The 20719-nt window shown below is 52.4% G+C and overlaps 2 protein-coding genes across 4 annotated transcripts in view; one reads left to right on the top strand and one right to left on the bottom strand.

Moving 5' to 3' along the window:
* Positions 1 to 16010, top strand: part of FAT2 (FAT atypical cadherin 2) — an 84334-nt gene extending 68324 nt beyond the window's left edge. The window contains exons 21-24 of the mRNA XM_008255280.5: positions 3289 to 3724; positions 6442 to 6595; positions 7690 to 8147; positions 8987 to 16010. Of these exons, the coding sequence (XP_008253502.4) occupies positions 3289 to 3724; positions 6442 to 6595; positions 7690 to 8147; positions 8987 to 9519 (1581 nt within the window). The 3' untranslated portion in view covers positions 9520 to 16010. The remainder of the gene's footprint in view (positions 1 to 3288; positions 3725 to 6441; positions 6596 to 7689; positions 8148 to 8986) is intronic.
* SLC36A1 (solute carrier family 36 member 1) overlaps positions 15302 to 20719 on the bottom strand; it is a 58085-nt gene continuing 52667 nt past the window's right edge. For 2 of the 3 annotated variants that reach the window (XM_008254845.5, XM_051843256.3), the window contains exon 11: positions 15302 to 19550. In XM_008254845.5, the coding sequence (XP_008253067.2) occupies positions 19279 to 19550 (272 nt within the window). In that variant the 3' untranslated portion in view covers positions 15302 to 19278. The remainder of the gene's footprint in view (positions 19551 to 20719) is intronic. The other variant, NM_001082183.1, reaches the window with a different exon arrangement.

The following is a 20719-nucleotide window of genomic DNA, read 5'->3' as shown; positions in this document are numbered from 1 at the left end:
GAAAAGCTTTTAGACAGGCGAGGGATTACCATGTTTCAGCAGCAGCCCTGAGTTCTGCTTGGCTCCCCTGAAGTGAGAAGGGAAGGCACTAGCAGTAGGAGTTGAAGTCAGAGTCGTAATGGGCTCTGAGCGTGCATATACAAGCCTCAGAGGCCATTATGAGGACTTCAGCCTTCATTCTGAGCAAAACAGAGCATAGAAGGTTTTGAACAGGTAACCAACAATCTAACACATTTTAAAAGGTTCTTGTTGAGAACAGACTTTGGAGGAAGAAAGATAGAAACAGAAAGACCCAGTCAGGAGGCTACTGCAGTGAGCTGAGTGCGAGATGAGGATGCCCACCAGGGTCAAGACAGTCACTGGGAAGAACGTAGCGGATTCTGGAAAGATTTTAAAGCTAAAGCCAACAGGACTTTTCAGTGACCTGAATGAGGAGTGGGAAAGAATGGAAGGAGAATTGGCCTGGGCAACAGGAAGGATGGAGCCGGCACCAGCAGACCCCGGGAAGGATACTGGTGGTGCAGGTTTGGAGATTGGTGGGAGGGGAGATGCGGAACTCAGTTTTGAATGAGTGAGTTTGAGAGGTGAGTCTGGTCTTGTGAAAGAGGTCCGGGCTAGAGATGGAGACTTGGGAGTCCACAGCGTATACATAGTGTTGGAAGCTGTGAAGCCGGTTGGGGCGCCAGTGTAGATGGAAGAGAGTAGCCTGAGGATCAGTCTTGGATGTGCTCCAGCATCAAGAGATCTGGGGGATCGTAGAGAAGAATCCAACAAAGGAGGCTGAAAATGAGCAACCAGAGATGTTGCAGGAAAAAACAAGAGATGATTATGTCTAGGAAGCCACGTGATGAACAGGCATCCAGAAGGCAGGCGTGACCAACCGGCCAGGTGACACGCTGCTGAGGGGACACGTGGGATGGGAGTGACACTAGCGTTGGATTTGGTGACACAGAGGTCACTGAATGCCTGGCACTGGTGGTTCCGGTGGAGTGGTGGGTGGGAGAAGAATTTTACTGCAAAGGGGAAACAAAATGATGTCGAGTTCAAAACAACCTTTTTTAAACAAAAATAGAGTAGTAACAGCTTCAGGAGGTAGGGTGTGGGGGTGGAATCCAGTGTGTAAATGGAGAGACTGCTTGTAGCCAAGGTGGGTGGGCGTGCTGGTGACACTGCCTGCAGTTGTGCATCGGATGGCTCCCACGAGGATGGAGAGAGAAGTCATGTATGCAGTCTTCTGGGTGGGTGAATGGACTGAAGAAGACAGAACTGCTGGGCAGTGTTAAGGGCTCATTTGAGATTCATGGTCATGAAATTAGGCAGAGAACAATAAGCAAGGCTCTGCTTCTCTCCAGTCAAGTTCAGCTCCATGTCTGAATAGGGTAGGTGGAGAGTTGGAATTTTTTCATAGTAGTGAGTTTGCAGAGTGTATCAGAACAGTTTATTACTATAATGAAATACCTGAGACAGCCTGACTTTACAAAGAGGTTTGTTTTACCTCACAGTTCTAAATTCAAGTCTAAGATCAGGCGGCCCTACTGGTCTGGCCTCTGGGGAGGGTGGTAAATGACAGTGGCGAGCAGGAGAATGGAAGACTCACATGGGAAGCCAGGAAGCAGTGGGTGGGCCCAAATTCATTTTCTGTCCACCTTCTCATGAGAACTCTAGAGGTCAAAGAAATTGCATTCTGACAGCACACCCCTATGAACTAAAACTTCCCGTTAGGCCCCAGCTTCTCAAGGTTCCACCTCCTCCCATTAGCACCACCTGGGGACTAAGTATTTAATACACAGGCCGTTGGCTGACCTGCAACAGCCAAATTAATACCCAAACCATGGCAGCATGTGAGTTCTATGAATTAAGAGAGACCAGAAGTCAAGAGTAGATGAAGGGAATGGTTAGGCTGGTAGACTACAGGATTTAAGCTTGCTAAGAAGAGAAGCAAGGACGTTACCAACGGGACAGGTGGTGCAAACAGGTGTGGTCAGCAGATTTGTGGGCTGGGTTGGGGAAAAGGAATGTTCTGATTGCAACATTTTGTTTGAATTTCACTTATTTTGTTTTTTTTTTAAAAGATTTTATTTACTTGAAAGGCAGAGTTATAGAGAGAAGGAGAGATATAGACACACACATAAACACACACAAACAGAAAGAGAGAGAGAGAGAGAGAGAACGAACACACTGTTTCACTCTCCAAAAGGCCAAAATGGCCTGGGCTGGGCCAGGCCAAAGCCAGGAGCACAGAACTCCATCCAGGTCTCTCACGTGGGTAGCAGGGGCCCAAGTACTTGGGCCATTTTGCACTGCTTTTCCAGGCACATTAGCAGGGGACTGGATAGGAGGTGGAGCAGCCAGGACTCAAACTGGCACTCATAAGGGATGCCAGCATCGCAGAAGGCAGCTTAGCTCACTGTGTCATAACACCAGCCCTGTTAATACCTTGTTTGATAGCAAGTGATACTGAGTTTTTATTTATAGTAATATTATTGAAAATATTATTTCCTTACATATACCAGAAAACTTTCATTTAGTTGGATTATAAGTACTGACATTTTCAGTATTGGAAATTAAAATGGAAATTATAAAAGAATTTATTTTTTCATTCAAACATAAAAATCCTAATACATGTTAGGATAAATACTATACTTTCATGAAAAAAATGGTCACATTTTCCAAAATAAGATAAAAGAATGGCATCGCTTCTCATGTTTGCAGGTTTGTCTTGTTCTGACTTGGTGACGGCTGCTGTCTTCTCATTCACTGGTGGTCGCACGTGTCTGGAAAACCACACTGTATGCTTGCGAGGAAGCCAGGATGAAAAAGGCAGATAATGTCTTAGGGTTGTTATGAACTCAGATTTCCCCTGTGGTCCCCGTAAAGGTCTTAGAGGCTCACTTTGAGAACAGCTCAGCTCTTGAATAAGGGGATGGGAATGAGAAGGAGGGTTTTTGAAATCCCGAAAGCTAACGTTTACCACTTGTGAAGAAGAATCCAAAGTACAGGGCCTTGATCGGAAAGGCATCTCTAGGCCTCATTTGCCTTATGTGTGAAATGCAGAGGTAGGTCAGCCTCCCCATGCCATCCACCATCCCATGCATCGTGGTGAGAGCCAGATGAGTCCATAGACAGAGGAGTGCTTTGACAACTTTCACGGTCTATGAGTGGATTGTCTAGAACAGCCTTGAAAATCACCAGAGACTACCTATCCCACCCGTGAAAAGGCAAACAGCATTCTTCAGGCTGGCGGCCTGTTAGCAGCTTCACTGATGGCTGCCTTGGTCTTCTCTGCAGCTGGCCGACGGAGTGCCCCAGCTGGAGCACCGCTGCCCGGGTGGTGTCCACGGAAACCTTCCCGCGCAGCACCGCGTGAACGACTACGAGTGGCACTCTGTCCTGGTGGAGGAGACGGCCGCCTCCATTCAGCTGCTGGTTGACGGTGTGGGCAACTCCTCCCTCCTGGTCCCAGAGAACTGCCGTGGCCTGCGTCCCGAAAGACACCTCCTGCTGGGTGGCCTCGTCCTCGCGCATCCTTCCTCAAATGTCTCTCAAGGCTTCGAAGGCTGCATGGATGCCATCGTGGTCAATGGAGAAGAGCTGCTGAGCCCTGGCAGGAAGGCGGCGGGCTTGCTGGAGGAGCGGGCCCTCACCCACTGCTGCCTCCCCAGGGACGACTGCCACCACAGCCCCTGCCTCAATGGGGGGAAGTGCTCACAGACGCCCGGGGCAGGTAAGGCCTGGGGTGCGTGTGCGTGGGAAACCAGGGCTTACCCGGAAGGTTCTTCCAACGACCCTGCCTGCGGAACACCAGTGCTCTGGCACTGCAGTGTTTACAGAAGCAGGTTCCTTGACCACAGCCGAGAAGGGAGCCATTGTTGTGTACCATTTTACAGCCCGGGACACTGCTGAGCTGGCAGGGCCCCCAGACACATAGAGGAGCTTGCCCAAGGCCATATGGCTTTCAGGTGGCAGAGACAAGTTCAGGGTGGAGATCCCAATGGAGGACTCCTGCCTTCAGATTCCACATTTTCCTGTTTGCCCCTCACCACCTTGAGAAACGCCAGATCTGCTCCAGGGGAAGCCAGGCTCCCTCAGCAAGAACTGTGTGTGTTTCTCCTTTCTCAGGGATGAATAGGGAGTGAGTGAATAGGGACCCTGCTGTAGAGGGTTCAGTTAATCGCGCCCCTGACTCTCGTCACCAGTCCATCCCACGTTTCCTCCTAGTTCCACCTAATGTGTCCCCCTATTCCCATCCCCTCCCTTGACCTCAGAGGCAAATGCTGATTGGAAGTGTTTCAGTGAGTTCTTGCAGACTACATGTTACTGGTTTTCACATGCTTGACTTTTTATTTTATGTAAGTGACCTATTTTTTTTACATTGTCACTTGTCATGGGTTTTTCAGATGCATCCATGCTGCCATGAGTGATTCTGACTCAATGCTTTTAACTGCGGCTCAGAACTCCATGGCGCGCATCCATCACATTCCACTCCCCACTCTCCAAACTCCCATCTCCTTCCCCAGCCTACAAGGAAATCCTCATATGCGTCCCCTGCGGACCTGTGTGGGAAGTTTCCTGCTCGCGCGCATGCGTGGAATTCACACACCCAGAGTGTACACAGCATTATCTTGACTAAACATGGCCACATTGCATTCTGTACAGCTGTGGCTGTCTACACTTCACCAGAGTGCACAAAGCTCCTACGTGCCCACACCCTTGCCGACACTTGGCATTATCCTATTTTCTGATTTTTGCTGGTCAGTCATGCTGCCATTTCTCCCTGCACGGGAGCCAAGGAGTCATCGCTACTCCCCCTACACCCACTGCCATCGCTCTGACCCCACCCCCTCAGCACTCACTCACCTTTTCTCCTGTGCCAGCCACCTGCCTGCCCAGCTCCTCTTCCCACCTTCCGTCTCCCAGCAGGAGCCAGATGAGCCTTGTAAAATGCAGATGTGAGCACTCCACTCCCCTGCAAGGGGCCCTTCTGTTAGGAGTCCAGATCCCTGCTTGGGGCTCCCCACGTCCCAGGCCCTGTGGCTCACACTGTCCAAGTTCCTCAGTCCTTGTTAGGCCCACCCTGGTGTAGTTTCAGTTGTTGAACGTGCCACACTGTCTCCTCCCAGCCTTTGCACACGCTCTTCAGCTTGAAACACCTTCCACCCCTCCCTCCGCCCACCCTCGCCTGGCACCCTGTCTTCTTCCCTGGCTGATTTCTACTCAGCTTATAGGTCTCAACTGAGATACTTCCTGAGTCCCTAGACTAGGCTAGCCCACACCCCCAACATTTCCCTTCGCTGAAGCTAATTTTATTATGATTACTGAAACACTGACGTGATAGGTAACCGCCTGGGTTTGAATCCCAGTGTTGCCATTTACTTCCTGTGTGACCTTGAGCTTTTGCCATACGTTCTCTGTGCCCCTTTTCTCCTCTGCCATCTCCTTGAACCATCCATTAATGAGGATGATAACAGCAACCAGTCTCTGGGTTATCATGAGGATCAAATGAGTTCACACACCAAGACTCTACAGCAGTGACTAGCACTAAATAACTATTATTATTTTTTTAAAAAAGATTGATTTATTTCTTTGAGAGGCAGAGTTAAAGAGAAGGAGAGACAGAGAGACTGAGATCTTCCATCTGCTGGCTCACTCCCCAAATGTCCGCAATGGCCAGGCCTGGGCAGACCACAGCCAGGAGCCAGGAGCTTCATCTGGTTCTCCCACATGGGTGCATGTGCCCAGGCGCTTGGGCCATCTTCTGCTTTCTGAGGTCACCAGTAGGGAGCTGGATCGGAAGTGGAGCAGCTGGGACACACATTGGTGTCTTGGCTTAACTCACTACACCACAATGCCAGCCCCAACTTTTATGATTATTATGCTCATTAATGTTCTTTTTTTTTTAAAAAGATTTATTTATTTATTTGAAAGACAGAGTTATAGAGAGGCAGAGACAGAGAGGTCTTCCATCTGCTGGTTCACTCCCCAAATGGTCACAACAGCCAGAGCTCTGAGCCATTCCGAAGCCAGGAGCCGGGAGCTTCTTCTAGGTCTCCCATGTGGGTGCAGGGGCCCAAAGATTGGTCCATCTTCTACTGTTTTCCCAGGCCATAGTAGAGAGCTGGATCGGAAGTGGAGCTGCTGGTACTTGAACAGGCACCCGTATGGAACAGCACCTGCTTCTCATTAATGTTCTTTAGATGCCTGTGTGCGCTGCTGGGCTGTAAGTTCTCTGAGGGCAGGGACCTCGTGTACTTGCTCAGCAGGGCCCCAGTGCTCACGTGGGTTTGCCACGGTAGAGGCACCCAGACGTCAATGGCCATTGAATGGTTCCAGGAGCACTTGTGTGCACACATGTTGAATGGCTCCGGGAGCACATGGTGTGCACACATGCCGAGGGGTCCCGACCTGCTGGTGGTGTGCTCTCTCACCTTCTCTTTCTCGCAGGATACGTCTGCAGGTGTCCCCCCCAGTTCTCCGGGAAGCATTGTGAGCGAGGGAAGGGGAACTGCACCTCCGCACCCTGCCTGGAGGGTGGAACTTGTGTCTCCTCCCTCGAAGGAGCTTCCTGTGTCTGCCCTCACCTTTCCCCAGGAGACCGGTAAGCACAGGAGGCGCCTCCTCCCCTGGGGTTGGCACCATCAGGGCATGGCTATGGCTTCTAGAGAGGCCAGTGGGAGGCCAGGGGCGGAGTGCTCCAGAGACCTGGCCTCTGGCCCTTTTCCACGAGTCGAGCCTTGTCCCTCTTACCTCCTGCACCAGAACACATTGGAAGGAGGCAGGTGCTTGTTAAAAAAAAAAGACAGATGTCTTAAGCCCTATTTAGAATCTACTGATTCAGATTCATGGGCTGGGGCCCAGCAATCTACCCTGTGAGCAGCCCCTTTCATAGCTCTGATCTTTGCTGAAAATGGCTGGAGTTCTTTTTCTCTTGTTCTGGGGCTGTGATGGGAAACCACTTAGTAGAGGCACTACTGTGTCTGGAACTCCCCTGCAAGCTGATCTGTGCCTTGTACCATGCTGGGCTGCAGGGGACACAAGGGGAAGAAAGTCATTCTCAGAAGCCTGGAGGTAAGAAAGCGGCAATTATGACTCCAAAGTTGGGAGCTCTAAAACATTTCTGAGGGAGACTGGTGGAATATATAGATTCCTGGACTCCATCTGGACCAGCGAGAACACAGTCTCCGAGAATGAGCTTGCATTCTGTTTTTAGCAAGCTTGTAAGCTACCTCCCTTCCCCCTCCCCACACTGCCCCCGCCAGCCACACATGCGTGCACACTGTCGGTCTGTGTAGATAAGAGTGATGTAGGCCACCTTGCAGGTGGGGAAATTTCTGCTGTAGGACAGCTCAGTGTGTCTGACGACTCCACTGCAGTGCCATGGTTGGAAATCTGACCTCATTTGGAGACTGTCTCCAACGCCTAGAGCCCAGTGGTGGAAAATAAGGAAGACGCCCAGAGTTCAGGTCCTAGTGGTCACAAATGGGGGTGAAGCTGAGGCCCGAGCATCCTGGTGGAGGATGGACAGTTTTGATGCTGACATGTTTAATAATTTCTCTCTCTTTGCGGGGAGGTAGGCAATGGGAAAGGGCGGGCTGGATGTGGGGAGTCTCTATCCAACAGCTGTTTGGAGGAGGGGACCCAGAAAGGACCGGGTAATGGCTGGGCACCCTCACGACTTCTCTGTCCCTGCAGGTGTGAAATGGAAGCAAGAGGCTGCTCTGAAGGACACTGCCTGGTCACTCCCGAGATCACGAGGGGAGACTGGGGGCAGCAGGAGCTGATGATCATCATCGTGACCACGTTCTCCATCCTTGTAACCACCGCCGGGCTGCTCTTCTACTGCCGCCGCTGCAGGTCTCACAAGCCTGTGGCCATGGAGGACCCAGACCTCCTGGCCAGGAGCGTCGGTGTTGACACCCAAGCCATGCCTACCCTCGAGCTCAACCCCCTGAACACCAGCTCCTGCACTAACTTGAACCAAACAGAGCCCGACAAGAGCTCAGTTCCAAGCGAACTCGTCACTTTCGGGCCCAGCTCTAAGCAGCGGCCGGTGGTGTGCAGCGTGCCTCCCAGACTGCCGCCGGCCACTGTCCCTTCGCATTCTGACAATGAGCCCGTCATCAAGAGAACCTGGTCGGGCGAGGAAATGGGTGAGTACAGCCGGAGGCCCCGAGGCTCGGGGTTGCAGGAACGGGGCGGTAGATCCAGGCTCTCCCCTGTCTGAGGGACACGTGTTTTCAGCCCCCATCCAGTCTGGGCCCTCGGGATGGGACACGCTCAAGGTCATGGTGCACTAATGGTGACTCAAGGTCTGTGACTCGTTCTGCTGCACCCTAACCGCTACTTTACATTCCAAGTCCCTCCACATGCTTGATGCTCGTGGCAGAAACTTGTAGACTTGGGACATGAGTGGGCGGGATCTCTGCAGTGAAAGGGGACAGCAGCACATTGGTGCTTCTCTGGGAAGGGGAGGAGAAGCACGCGTTCAAGCTCTGGTCACCCCATCTGGCGGCACAACAGCCCTGGGCCAGACCTGGCTTGCCTGGAGGGGGGAGTTTCATCCCCTTTGTGTCCTTGGCTCCGCAGGAGCTGAATTTGTAAAGCGTTCTATATTTTCAGGTGTACTCACCAGTAGTTACTACAGGTATTTTGGCCACTTGTTGATAGGGTCGCTGGGGTCCTTAAGGACGAAGTGGCTTGTTTTCTCCTCACCCAGCTCTTGGGCGAGGGCTGGGGTTGCTGTATCCAGCAGCAGGGAGCCGTGCCTACTCTTCCCTTGTTCAGTGACCCTTGGAGCAGTGGCAGAGGTTTGCAAGGTGGGCCGGCTTTGGGTTAAGCCTCTGGCCTCAAACCTGCCCTCGCTGAATTCCGTCTCTACCCAGCTCACTGCAGGCAGCACACGGGCTGATGAAGTGCAGGAGCTTTAGGGTCAGCCAAAGCCTTCACCAGGAAAACCCAAATCTCACCCTGTCTTGCTGTGCCCTTTCAGTGTACCCAGGCCGAGCGGCGGTCTGGCCCCCCACCTACTCCAGGAAGGAACGCTGGGAATACCCCCACCGTGAAGCCACACAGGGCCCTCTGCCGCCCTCACCGCACCGCCACTCCACCCCAGCTGTGATGGCCGAGCCCGCGGGCCTCTACGGGGGCTTTCCCTTCCCCCTGGAGATGGAGAACAAGAGGGCACCGCTCCCACCCCGTTACAGCAACCAGAACCTGGAAGACCTGCTGCCTCCACGGCCCCCCAGTCCCCGGGAGCGCCTGCTGGCCCCCTGTCTCAACGAGTATACGGCCATCAGCTACTACCACTCGCAGTTCCGGCAGGGCGGGGGAGGGCCCTGCCTGGCGGAGGGGGGCTACAAGGGGGTCAGCATGCGCCTCAGCCGGGCCGGGCCCTCCTACGCTGACTGTGAGGTGGCCGCGGGGCCTCCTGCCGGCCGGAGCCAGCCCCGGGCCCCTCCCAACTATGAGGGCTCTGACATGGTGGAGAGCGATTACGGGAGCTGCGAGGAGGTCATGTTCTAGCTTCCTGTCCTCAGAGGAAGGCAGGTGGGAGGCCAAGGACTTGACACCTTCCTCCTGCCTCCTAGGGAGCCGGCTGAACGTGGCTGGGAATGTGGCCCCATCCCCAGTCCCGAGCGCCATCCCTTGAAATGTGCACTTCCGGTCCCCTAGCTGGCCTCTGAGCGTGGAGGGCAGCTGAGGGCAGAGCTTCAAGAACAGTATCAGGGCCCCAGGCCAGAGGGGCTGCACAGAGCAGTTCCCTGGGAAACCGGGATCAGCTGATGCCCAAGAAGGACAAGAGACGGGCTGTTTCTGGGATTCGGCAACCGCCCGTCTCCAGAAGGCAGGGCCTGAGCACGGATCTGCTTTGCCAGGTGCATTGTTAGACCTGGGCACAGCTCCACTGCGGAGGAAGGCAGGCAGGCCGGCCCACGCCTGACAGGGGCTATGGGGACGAGGGCCGGGATCGTCTGATCACGGAGGGCCACGTGGTGCCCTCCAGGGGCTGAGGTGAGCAGGTCCACAACCACCTGTGCGCCTCCTGTGACGATGCACTGAGCGTTTGTCAGGTGTCTGCTCCATGTCAGACCCTGCGCGAGATACCAGGGACAACAAGGGCCCACTCCCCCAGAGGCTCCCAGAGGGCCTTGCTCCGCCTTTGAAAGTCACACAACCTTGTACCAGCCAGGGGCCTGGACTCTGCGCAGCCCTGAGCGTTCTTTGTGAGAAGAATTAAGACCTCATGGAACTCTGGTTCTTTATCCCAGGTTTCCCAGGCACTTTGGCCAAAGGCAGGAAGGAAATGATTGTTCATTTTAAAAATGCTTAGGCACTTTCCAACCTTGCTGTCTGGGCAAGTCTCCCCCAAGGGGTTTTTCTTCTCTAGACACAAGGGACTCGAACTCCTCTCCAGGGCAGCGTGCGGGCCAGCAGCACCCAGGCTGGACCCCCTGCCCTTCCTTGCCCTCTCCTGTCCCTCCATCTCATATGCCTGCCAATCAAGTGTTATCCTGCAGTGACTCAACCCTATGCATGGAGGGTCAGTGTGGGCACATGTCTACACACGTGGGTGCCCATGTACAGTATGTGTGTACACATGTGTGGAGTGTATGTAGCCAGGTGTGGTGGGCACCGGAAGCCACTGTGGCATCTGGTAGCCGCCCCCTCCCTCCCTGCCCATCCCTCCCTGGTCCACTGCCTTTTCATGTGAGTTGCTTCTGGAGACAAGAGTCAAAAGGAAGAGCAATGGTGGCACTCAGCCATGTGGTGAGAGCGTGTCGGTCTGTGTGTGTGTGTGTCTGAGTGAGAATGATGGGATGCCTGGTTTGGTTGGTCTTTTTTTTTTTTTTTAACAATAAAGTATCTTTTTTACTGTTACTTTCTGTGTCACTTAGCCTGTTTGAGTCACAGGACTACCACAAGGGTCTGCAGGCCTTTCCAAGCCAAGGTTCATGGAATTCGGGAGCTAGAAAGGGTCTTGGAGGTCACCAGACATGGGACTTCCCAAGCCTCAACACGACTCCTGAGCCCTACCCCAACTCAGACCTCTGAAAGGGGGGGGGGGCTGGGAAAATATTTGGGAAACAGAAAGCCTCAAACTCACACAACTACTGTGGTTTGAGCCTCTCGGTTTCACAGTGGGAAAACCAAGGCTCTGAGTATGAGAGTCCCCTAACCGACAGGGTAAGACTGGGGGGCTCCTGACCCCGCCCCATCCTCTCTGCACATTGTCCCGGGTCTTGGGTGGCCAGCTCTCCTGGTGCTGAGTCAGCACCACACTGTACCCCACACCCTAGATGGTGCTAACTTCCCTGGGCAACAGTGGTCACAGGGGAAAGCCCCGTCAGGCAGAGCGGGCAAGTCAGTGCAGAGTCAGACCACAGCGGACTGGGGCTCAGGGTCAAACAGGCTGGATTCCAGGCCCAGCACTAACTGCGGCCTTGAGCAGGTATGAGTTGGCCTATTTTTTTTTTTTAAGAGCAGTTTTAGGTTCACAGCAAAACTGAGAGGAAGTATGGAGCTGCCTCTGTCCCTGGGGCATGCACAGTCTCCCCACTATTAACAGCCCCCGGAGAGTGGTATGTTTGTGACAACTGATGGACCTGCACCGAGTCGTCATCAGAATCACCCCAAATCCGAGGTTCACATCGAGGCTCATTCTTGGTATTATAAGCTCTATGGTTTGGACAAAGATTTATTATTTATTTTTCTTCAAATCATACTGACAAAATGGGCTTCCACCTGCTGGTTCACTCTCCAAATGCCCATATGGACAAGGCTGGGTCATGACAAAGCCAGGAGCCTGGGGCTCCATCTGCATCTCCCATGTGGGGTAGCATGCACCCAAGCACTTGGACCATGACCTGCTGCTTTCCCAGGCACGTTAGCAGGGAGCTGGATTGGAAGCACAGCAGCCAGGGCTCCAACTGGTGCTCCCATATGGGATGCTGGTGTCGCAGCCAGTGGCCAAACCCTCTGTACTCCAATGCCAGCCCTATTAGTTAACCTTTTATGCCTCAGTGCGCTAAATGAGGGTACCACTAGCACTTCCCTCGCTGGATTTGCATATCCATGAGATATGAGAGGTGAAGTGCTTAGCATGGTTGGTACATGAATGCAGTGATGCTAGATATATTTGAAGGCAGGTCTTCACAGAGTATCCACATCCCCACTTACCTTTGTTCCAAGGCCAGGATGAGAAGACATCCCCCCAGCTAAAGGCAGGTAGGTGCAAATGTTCAAAGGCATTGGCTTTCAATGGGGGGGGGGGGATTTCCAGCATCTTATCCCCACCAAGGGGATAGTCGCTAATACCTGGAGATGCTTTTGGCTGCCATCACCTGTGCAGTACAATTAGCATCTAGTGAGGTGAGTCGCAGTGCTGTCGAGTGCACCACAGTGCATAGGACAGCCCCACAGTGAAGAACTGTCTAACCTGCAATGTCAACCATACTGAAGTTAAGAAACGCATTCCTGGGCTGGCGCTGTGGTGCAGATTAAGCCGCTGCCTGTGACACCAGCATCCCATATAAGTGCCTGTTTGCATGCCAGCTGTTCCACTTCCAATCCAGCTCCCTGCTAATGTGCCTGGGAAAGCAGCAGAGGTTGACCCAAGTGCCTGGGCCCCTGACACCCATGTGGGAGATCTAGATGAAGCTCCTGGCTTCGGCCTGGCCCAGCCCTGGCCCTTGTAGCCTTTTGGGCATGAACCAGCAGATGAAAGATCCCTCTCTCTCTCTCTTGCTTTATCTCTCTAACTGCTTTTCAAATAAATTTTTAAATAAAAAGAGGCAAACTATTCAAATACTTCACTAAAGAAGATAGATCAATGGCCAATCAGCTCATGAACAAATTCATACCATCAATTGTCACAAGGGAAATGCTAATTAAACCACAATGACATACCACTTCACACCTAGCAGGAGGACTGTTTAAAAGACCACAGTATTAATTATTGCTGAACAAGAGGAGCAACTCTTAGACTTTGCTGATAGAAATCCAAAGTGGAAAAGCATATGCTTAGCATTCATTTACCAAACAACCCCACAATTCCACTCCTAGGTATCTATCCAAGAGAAATAAAAACATATGCCTACACATAAATATACATAGCAGCTTTATTCATAATAGTTAAAAACTGGAGGCAACCCAAACATCAACTGGCAAATGGATAAACAAAGTATGGCTCATCCATACGAGGGACTACTACTCAGCAATGAAAGAAACAAATCACTGCTGCATGTGACAGCACGGATGAATACGTAAAGCATTATGCTAAGTGAAGACGCCAGACACAAAGGGTTACGTCCTTAAGGGTTCCATATACGTGAGCTTCCAGGAAAGGCAGAACTAGAGGAATAAAGAGTAGATGAGTAGCTGCCAAGGCTGAGAGGTATGGGGATGGGATTGACTGCAAAGACACACAGGGGAATTTTCGGGGTCGAGGAAGCATCTGTGTCTTGATTGAGATGTCAGTCACATGACTGCATTTGTCAAAGTTCACTGAACACTTGAAACACAGGTCAGCTATGCACCCGTTTTTAAACCCAGAGAGGGGAGACCAATGGCCAAGGAAGGGTCTAGCATAGCACACTCATCAAAAACACACACAGTTCCATATGCAGTGGTCTGAGTATGAACAAGCCAGATGCAGTCCTGCGTCTCTCAAGTTCATGCCTCCAGCAGTGCAGTGGGCTTCCCTTGAGGGTCCTGGCTATCTGGAAGGATGGCCTACAACCCTAAGGTGTAAATGTAACAGGACTAAGAACTTGAAGAGGCAGACAGTCCAAAGAGGGCCCAGAGCTCTGCATATCAAAAGTGGGCAGGACATGAGCATAGCCAACGAGTTCATCGCCAAACAACGAATGAAACTACCTCTGAGCTTTGGTTTTTCCCAAGTCACCTACCATCTCAGAAAACTACTTGAGGCACTTTAGAACCTTCTCTCTAGCCCTCACGTCAAACCCTGAAGGTGGATTTCCCTTCCAAGGCTGCCATGGACAGTGCTTTGGGTTCTGGAACCAGAAGGCTCTGTGTGTATCCCAGTCCTGCCATTTCTAATTTGGTGGCTTGGAACAGTCAAAGGAAACCCACTTTACTCTCCAGTTCCAGAACAGATCTCTATAATGAAAACAGAAACACACTCGCACCTTCCTCTTTTGGCAAAAAGGTTCAGTGTTCTTTAAGGGTTCTGCTTTTAAACACATTTGGCCCAAGAGCCAATGAAGACTGATTTTCAACTTGTCTAAGGGACAGCTCGGAGGGCCCTGTTTGTCCTCTTACTGTGACCAAAAGGGAAAGGGTCCATAGTATCTCTTCCAGGTTTCCATCCTGAAATCGGTCTCCACCTTTCCAGAAAGCTGACTGTTGGGCACTGTATCAGTTTTTCTGAGAAACAGAGAGACATTTCAAGGAACTGGCTTCCAGGACTGGGGGGCTGGCCATCCTGAAACTCACAGGGTGGCCAACGACTCTGCAAACCCTGGAGCAGGAGCCGATACTGCAGTTGAGCACAACTCTGTTCTTTCTCAGGGAGCCCCTCATTTTGCTCTTTAAGCTTCCAGCTCGCTGGAAGAAGCCCACTCACATGATCGAGAATAATCTTTCACTTAATGGCAGCGGACTGTGGATGTCAGCCACATTTATAAAAGACCTTCACAGCAACACTTGGATTATGTTGGAGTAACGAGAGATGTATAAAACCTGCCACCACACCTTTTACGTGGGGTCAACTCACAGGCACTGAAGGGGCTGAAAACTGCTGCTCAGGTCTTCAAGAGAAGCACAAGTTTCAGCAGGGCTGTCCAGTGGCATAACAGATTTTCTGCTCCCTTCCTTGGACACCTCTCAATGCTACGCATGGCTCTCTTGTTCATGCTACTTCTCTGTAAGGACTCAGTGGTGTAAGCCAAAACATTTTAACCTAAGATCTAGTAAAGGGGCCTGAGTGTCATAAGAACAAAATAAGTATGAAAACAAAAATGCACTGTGGCATAGCAGGTTAAACCCCTGCCTGTGATGCTAGCATCCATTGTGGGTGCTGGCTAATATCCCGGCTGCTCCACTTCTGATCCAGCTCCCTGCTAATGCACCTGGGAAAGCGGCAGCAGATAGCCCAAGCGTTTGTTCCCCTGCCACTTACATGGGTGTCCCAGATGAAGCTCCTGACTCCTGACTTCTGCCTGGGCCAGCCCTGGCAGTTGTGGCCTTTTGGGGAGAAAGCCAGTGGACGGAAGCTCTCCCTGTCTAACTGTGCCTTTCAAATAAAATAAATAAGCTTAAAAAATGCAGACTGCAACCTCTCAAAAATAAAAAATAAGATTAATTTATTGAAAAGGAAAGGTTTAACACATGATCCACAAGTAGAACCGAAAATAAGACCTCCTACAAGCTCTGGCAAGATCCACATTTTTACACAACCATGCCGGGATACAGACCCTGTAGGCACGAAACGTACATGGTACTGCTGGCTGCTCAGGACCTGCCATGTGACAGTTATTTCTCTGGTTCCCACATCCATTGACATGCTTCTCAATCATCTCCTGACGTTATTGTTCACCAAAAGAAAACAGCTTCCCCAGCACCATCTTCTTGTAAAAGAACAGATAAAAACCAGCCACCGCTACCCCTCTCCATTGCTGCCTCCCTTACTCTGGCCGCCTCCTGTCAGTCAGCACCATGAGTATCCTCAGACCAGGGAATGACTCAGGGGAAGAAATGGAACAGGCTGCAGCTAGCAAAGTCAACAGCCTCGCAGCCAGCAGGACCAATGGCCTAAGAGTACTGACCATGGTGTAGGAGACCATATCTCTTATTCTATCCTAATGGTCTTGAAGCTCTGTAATGCACTTTGGAAAATTAAATTCTAAGGCAGACTTGAAGCTGGCCTCCTAACCACTAAAATCGCCTCTTGGGCTCTGTGTCTCCTCTTCCAGGAAGCAGCACTGTGTTCCCACGGGGGCCGAAGCTAAGCCTGCCTGATCATCTCTTCGGCTATGAAATAAGACTCCTGACACAGACCCCATTACTGTGCGTAGTGAGTGAGTAGAGAGCTGTAAACAGACATAAATTTTTTTGCACTTCCCCCAAATGAGGTGAATGTGTAGTGTTCAACACACACAAATGATATTTCAAGAAGGTGAGAGAACAGCGAAGAGGGAAAAATAATGTTTCTAGCGTACCTGTTTGGGATCAACACTTGAGGACTATCACTAAAAGTGCAAATCGTAGCTTTGACGAGGGTGGAGAGTGAGCGGAGAGCAGTGAGCACCTGCTGGAGAGGAGCGGGCGTGCAGGTCCAGGCTAGGTCACGCTGTGCGTTCGCAGCATCTGGCCAGGGTCTGTGCGGATGAAGGGCCCCTAGGGGCTGGGCAGCAGCACAGTCTAAATAACGTCACTTGTAAAGGGTGACTGCTCCCAGGCAAATAGACGAAAATGCTGGGTCACACTCTTCCTGGCAAGCGCCTGCATTTAATAGGAGGGACTCTGCCCATGGAGAACTGGACACCTGCTCCCAAGAGCAGTGCTCGGAGGAGGGAACCAGTCACAGGCTCGGAGAGAGCTCCCTCTAGGCTCATGGCTGGGACTGAGCCGGGTGCAGGGACACAGGGCACAGCAGTGCCTGCCCAGAACCCCCATGGTTTGCCACTGGTCCAGCAGATGCAACCCCGTGGTGAAAGCCTCCTCTGCAATCAGATGGCTACTCATCCCAGTGTTTTCTCACCAGGAGCCGGGGGCGGGGCACAGCAAAAGGCTGGGAAGCTGGCTCCCAAACAGCCATGGCAGCACAGGGAGGCCTCTCTGATTCACAAAGGCCCAGGGGCCGCAGCAGAGACTCAGGTTTGCTTGCAGGAGAGGAGGAAATGCTGGGAGCCATGCAACTGCACAGCCGGGCACCCCTCTGCCTGCATCTAACCGTGTGTGGCCCAAGGCAGCATGAGCCCAGAAAAGACATTAACCAAGGCACCAGCCAGGCCAAATGAGCTTCCAGGAAGCCTAAAGCAGGAGCCGTCTCTCCTCAACACCATGCTCTCAGCTCTAGGAGTCTTGAAGCATTCTGCTAAGAACTGGAGCCAGAGAACCTCAGCACCTGCTGCCCAGTCCTCAGGAGCCAGCATCTCAGACCTCACATGGCCAGGTCTGCCTCTGGCAGCCCCACGTTCCCAGAAGCCTCCAGTGAGGAAACTATGGGCAGGACTCGAGCCTGGCCCCCTGTCCCACATACACCTTCCCACTGAAGGCAAGTCCCAGGTCAGCTGGGGACGCAGTGAGGCTAGCAGCTGGGCTGCCAGAGCCCCAGCTCAGAAGCAGGAGACGGCAGCCTCTGAGCCCACTCTGGGCACTGATAAGCCACAGACTTGCAAGGGCAGGGCCTCTGTGAATCCCAGCGAGACCCTTGGTCACAAAAGCACCTGTTATAGATCACAAAAGAGCAGAAAAGGCAGCCGAAAAGCACTGTTTCCCTACAGAAAAACAAGGCAACCAGATGGTATCTGCCCAAGTAAGTTCTTAGGCAGGTCAGGAGCTGCTGCAGTCACAGCCTACTGCTCCCCCTGGCCGGACCCTGGGAAGTCAGCTCTACCTACCTGGCGACAGAAAAGAAAGAAAAAAGCTGGGGCCAGGAGGGCGGGTCCCAGCGAGGATGAGCTTTGGTGAGACACACAAAAAAAAAAACCCTGACAAATCTCTGCTGCTCTCCCTCAACTCATGGGGCCCTGCGAGGGCCTGGTGACAAGAGTGGGGCAGAGAACCCGCTCTGTCACACATGTGCACATGTACACGCAGCAGCTGGGCACAGGGGTTGGAGAATGCCTTCTGGAAATACTCTTCGCACTTGCAGGATAAGCCAAACACGAGGCACTGTGTCCTCCTCGGGCTTCTCCGAGGTCTGCTCTCCTTCTGAAGGCCGACCTGGAGGGGAGCCAAGCCTGAGGCTGTTGGTACACTCAGCGCAGCAGGCGAGGGAAGGACAGGGTCACCGTTAGTGTTCAGCGGTTCCTTGCCAAGTCCAGGTCATGGAGGCAGCGTGGGGCGGGCACAGGTTCTGCCCTAGGTCCCCAGGGATTGTAAACAACCGAGCACCACGTAGTATCAGACCAGCTGCTGCTGTCCTGTGGACTACACTTCCAGCTCCACGCACGCCGACCTCAACTTTTCATCCGTGGCAACAGCAGGTGTCTCCCCAGCATGATGGTGGCAACCGAACGTGGCCACCCCTTTGGCTTGTCGGGGCTGAGGCCGATAAACAGGCTTGGACGCACAAAGCCACCATGTGAGGAGTCTCCCTGACGGAAATGCGTCCGGCATGGTCATCCTTTCCTGGGGCCTCGTGCACCTGCAAGTGTCTTTACAGAATGAAATCGGGCTGGTCACTAGGAGGCACAGCACAAGCCTCCCCCCAGGGACGTGCACATTTAGAAGATCCTGACTCAAGTCTTGGAGCACCCCGCCATGGTGCTGAGGACCCACACTGATGTTCGTTCCCAGGAGAAGCTGGGTAAGGGTTTACAACAATTCGTTCCAACCTAGATCGAGAGGCAGAATCTAAAAACCAAAAGCTAAATTTTAAATAAAATATAAATATCTTCCATTGAGGCAGCACTTTGTGTCTTTGAAGAGCTACAGCAAATCAGAATCCAGTACTGTGACCCACATGGAGGAATCCAGAGGCAAGAAGACGCTGCGCAGGGGACAGCAGCGAGCCACAGGGAGGATAAAAGCCCCCGCGTGTACGGCAGGGGTTTGCAGCCTCTGGATAGGTCCAGACACCCAGCGGGGACTTGAGCAGGAAGGAGAATACTGGGGTGCAGTATCTGGGAGAGAGATGAGGGAGAGTCCTAGCTTTACAAACAGGAGGCATTCCCACTTAGACAATCTAGGCCTGGCCTAGCCAAGGAGAAAACATGAGGTAAGGGCCACTAACATTCTTAAATAAAGTGAGCTGTGCAACAGGAGCCCTCTGGGAGAGGCGGAGCAGAGGGAGAGAGGCAGAGTAAAGGAGGAGGCATGATGAGGAAAGAGCTGAAAAGTTCTGGGTTAAAACAAGTACAAACCAACAGTGACAGCACTGTTCCTAGTGGTACTTCCCACGAACCTGTGACCCACCCGAGCCCCTGCCTTCAGTCTTACCTGGCCCACGGTCCCCGGGCGCCACGTGGAGTGGAGCCCAGACAGGAACCCTGCCCTCTCCCAGAGCATGGACCATCCCCAAGGTCCTGGGGACAGGTGCTGGGGGACACACAGGGGTGGAGGTGAGCAGGTGCAGAGAATGCACCCAGATCACTAGACATAGGCACTGGTGGAATTGATGAAGATGGGAGCGTTGCTTGGCTGGATCAGCTCATAGAGGGCCTCGTAAGTCCCCACCACAAAGCCCGTGAAGCCCAGGATGCTGATCAGGGCGTCCTTGGCGATGGTGAGGGGACTCATGCCCTCCGAGTAGTAGGTGGTGATCTCCAGGAGGGGCGGGATGATGAGGGCCAGGGCGCTGCTGCTCACGGAGCCCACCAGGGAGATGACCAGGTCCAGGCGGGGGATGAGGATGGCCAACACACCTGCAGGGAGAGAAGACATGCAAGTTCAGGATTCCAGAAGCTGGAAGAGACCCTCTCATTGATCAGTATCTTCTAGGGTGGAGAGCTCTAGGAAAACTCCGATGTGACCCAGTCTGACCTCTAGGTCATAGACACCTGGAGGTGTGGGACAAGCACAGTCGGCAGAACTGAACAGGGACCCAACCTCCTGCTCCATCCCCTGGCATTCAGCACTTCCTGCCATAGTGCATGACTTCCATCCTTTGGAGGAATGGGGTCCAAATTACATTCTAAAGCAATCTCTGCCAGAGGGTGGGGGTTTGGAGACAGAAGGAGGTCCAGCCAACTCCCTAGGGACGACACAGGGGCAGCTCAGATCCCTTGATCTTTATTCTATGAGTCAAAGCCCCTAGAGAGAGACAAACAAGCAGCAGCCAACTGGAAACACCCCTCCTCCTGCTCCCCAACCCCCTCTTTGAAAGCCCACCCGCAGAAAGAGGAAGAGAGCGTACTCCCAACTGCAGGTAGGCAGCTCTCAGCAGAGCCTGGCCGAGGCACGTACAGAAAGGGGGTTCCAAGGGCAACCTACAACAGACCTCAAGATTGGCCAAGAGGGCTCCAGGGGTATTGCTAAAGGCCTTCCCCCCGGGTCTGGACTCATGGAGCCTCCAGTCTTGTAACCGCTGAAGCAACATGGGGCCAACGGTCGAGTTCAGAGAAGGAACTCACTGGGATCCTGGAGCCTGCGGTTTGGGGCCAGCTTCAGAAAAAGCCGACTTATGTACAAGAGCAAGAGAAATGCTCTTAAATGAACACACGCACGCTTTACAGAGACACCTGGACACCCACGGCCCCTCTGTCAGGAAGCTCTTGCTGCTATTTTATGACCATCGCTGCTGGTGAAACCCACTGTGTTACTTTTAAGTGTGGAGAAATTTGCCTTTAAAATTAACCATGGTTGTGCACAAGTAAATAATTTGATTTAGAGGGGTTACAACTAAAAAGATCCTAAAGCAAGGGAAACAACCTACATGTTAAAACATTAGAGCAGTAAATATAATTAGTAAATACCATCCACCCACACAACAGAATAGCATGCAGTCCTAAAAATAGTAATGAAGGGCATGTATACTCCGGATGTAACATTAAACTAAACTCGGAAGACGAAGTTATACATTGTAATCGCAACC

The sequence above is a fragment of the Oryctolagus cuniculus genome, chromosome 6 (genome assembly GCF_051225735.1).
Source record: "Oryctolagus cuniculus isolate XC-2025 breed Fujian yellow rabbit chromosome 6, ASM5122573v1, whole genome shotgun sequence".
Classification (NCBI taxonomy): domain Eukaryota; kingdom Metazoa; phylum Chordata; class Mammalia; order Lagomorpha; family Leporidae; genus Oryctolagus; species Oryctolagus cuniculus.
Note: the sequence above shows the minus strand (reverse complement) of the source record. Positions and strands in the feature narration are given on the sequence as shown.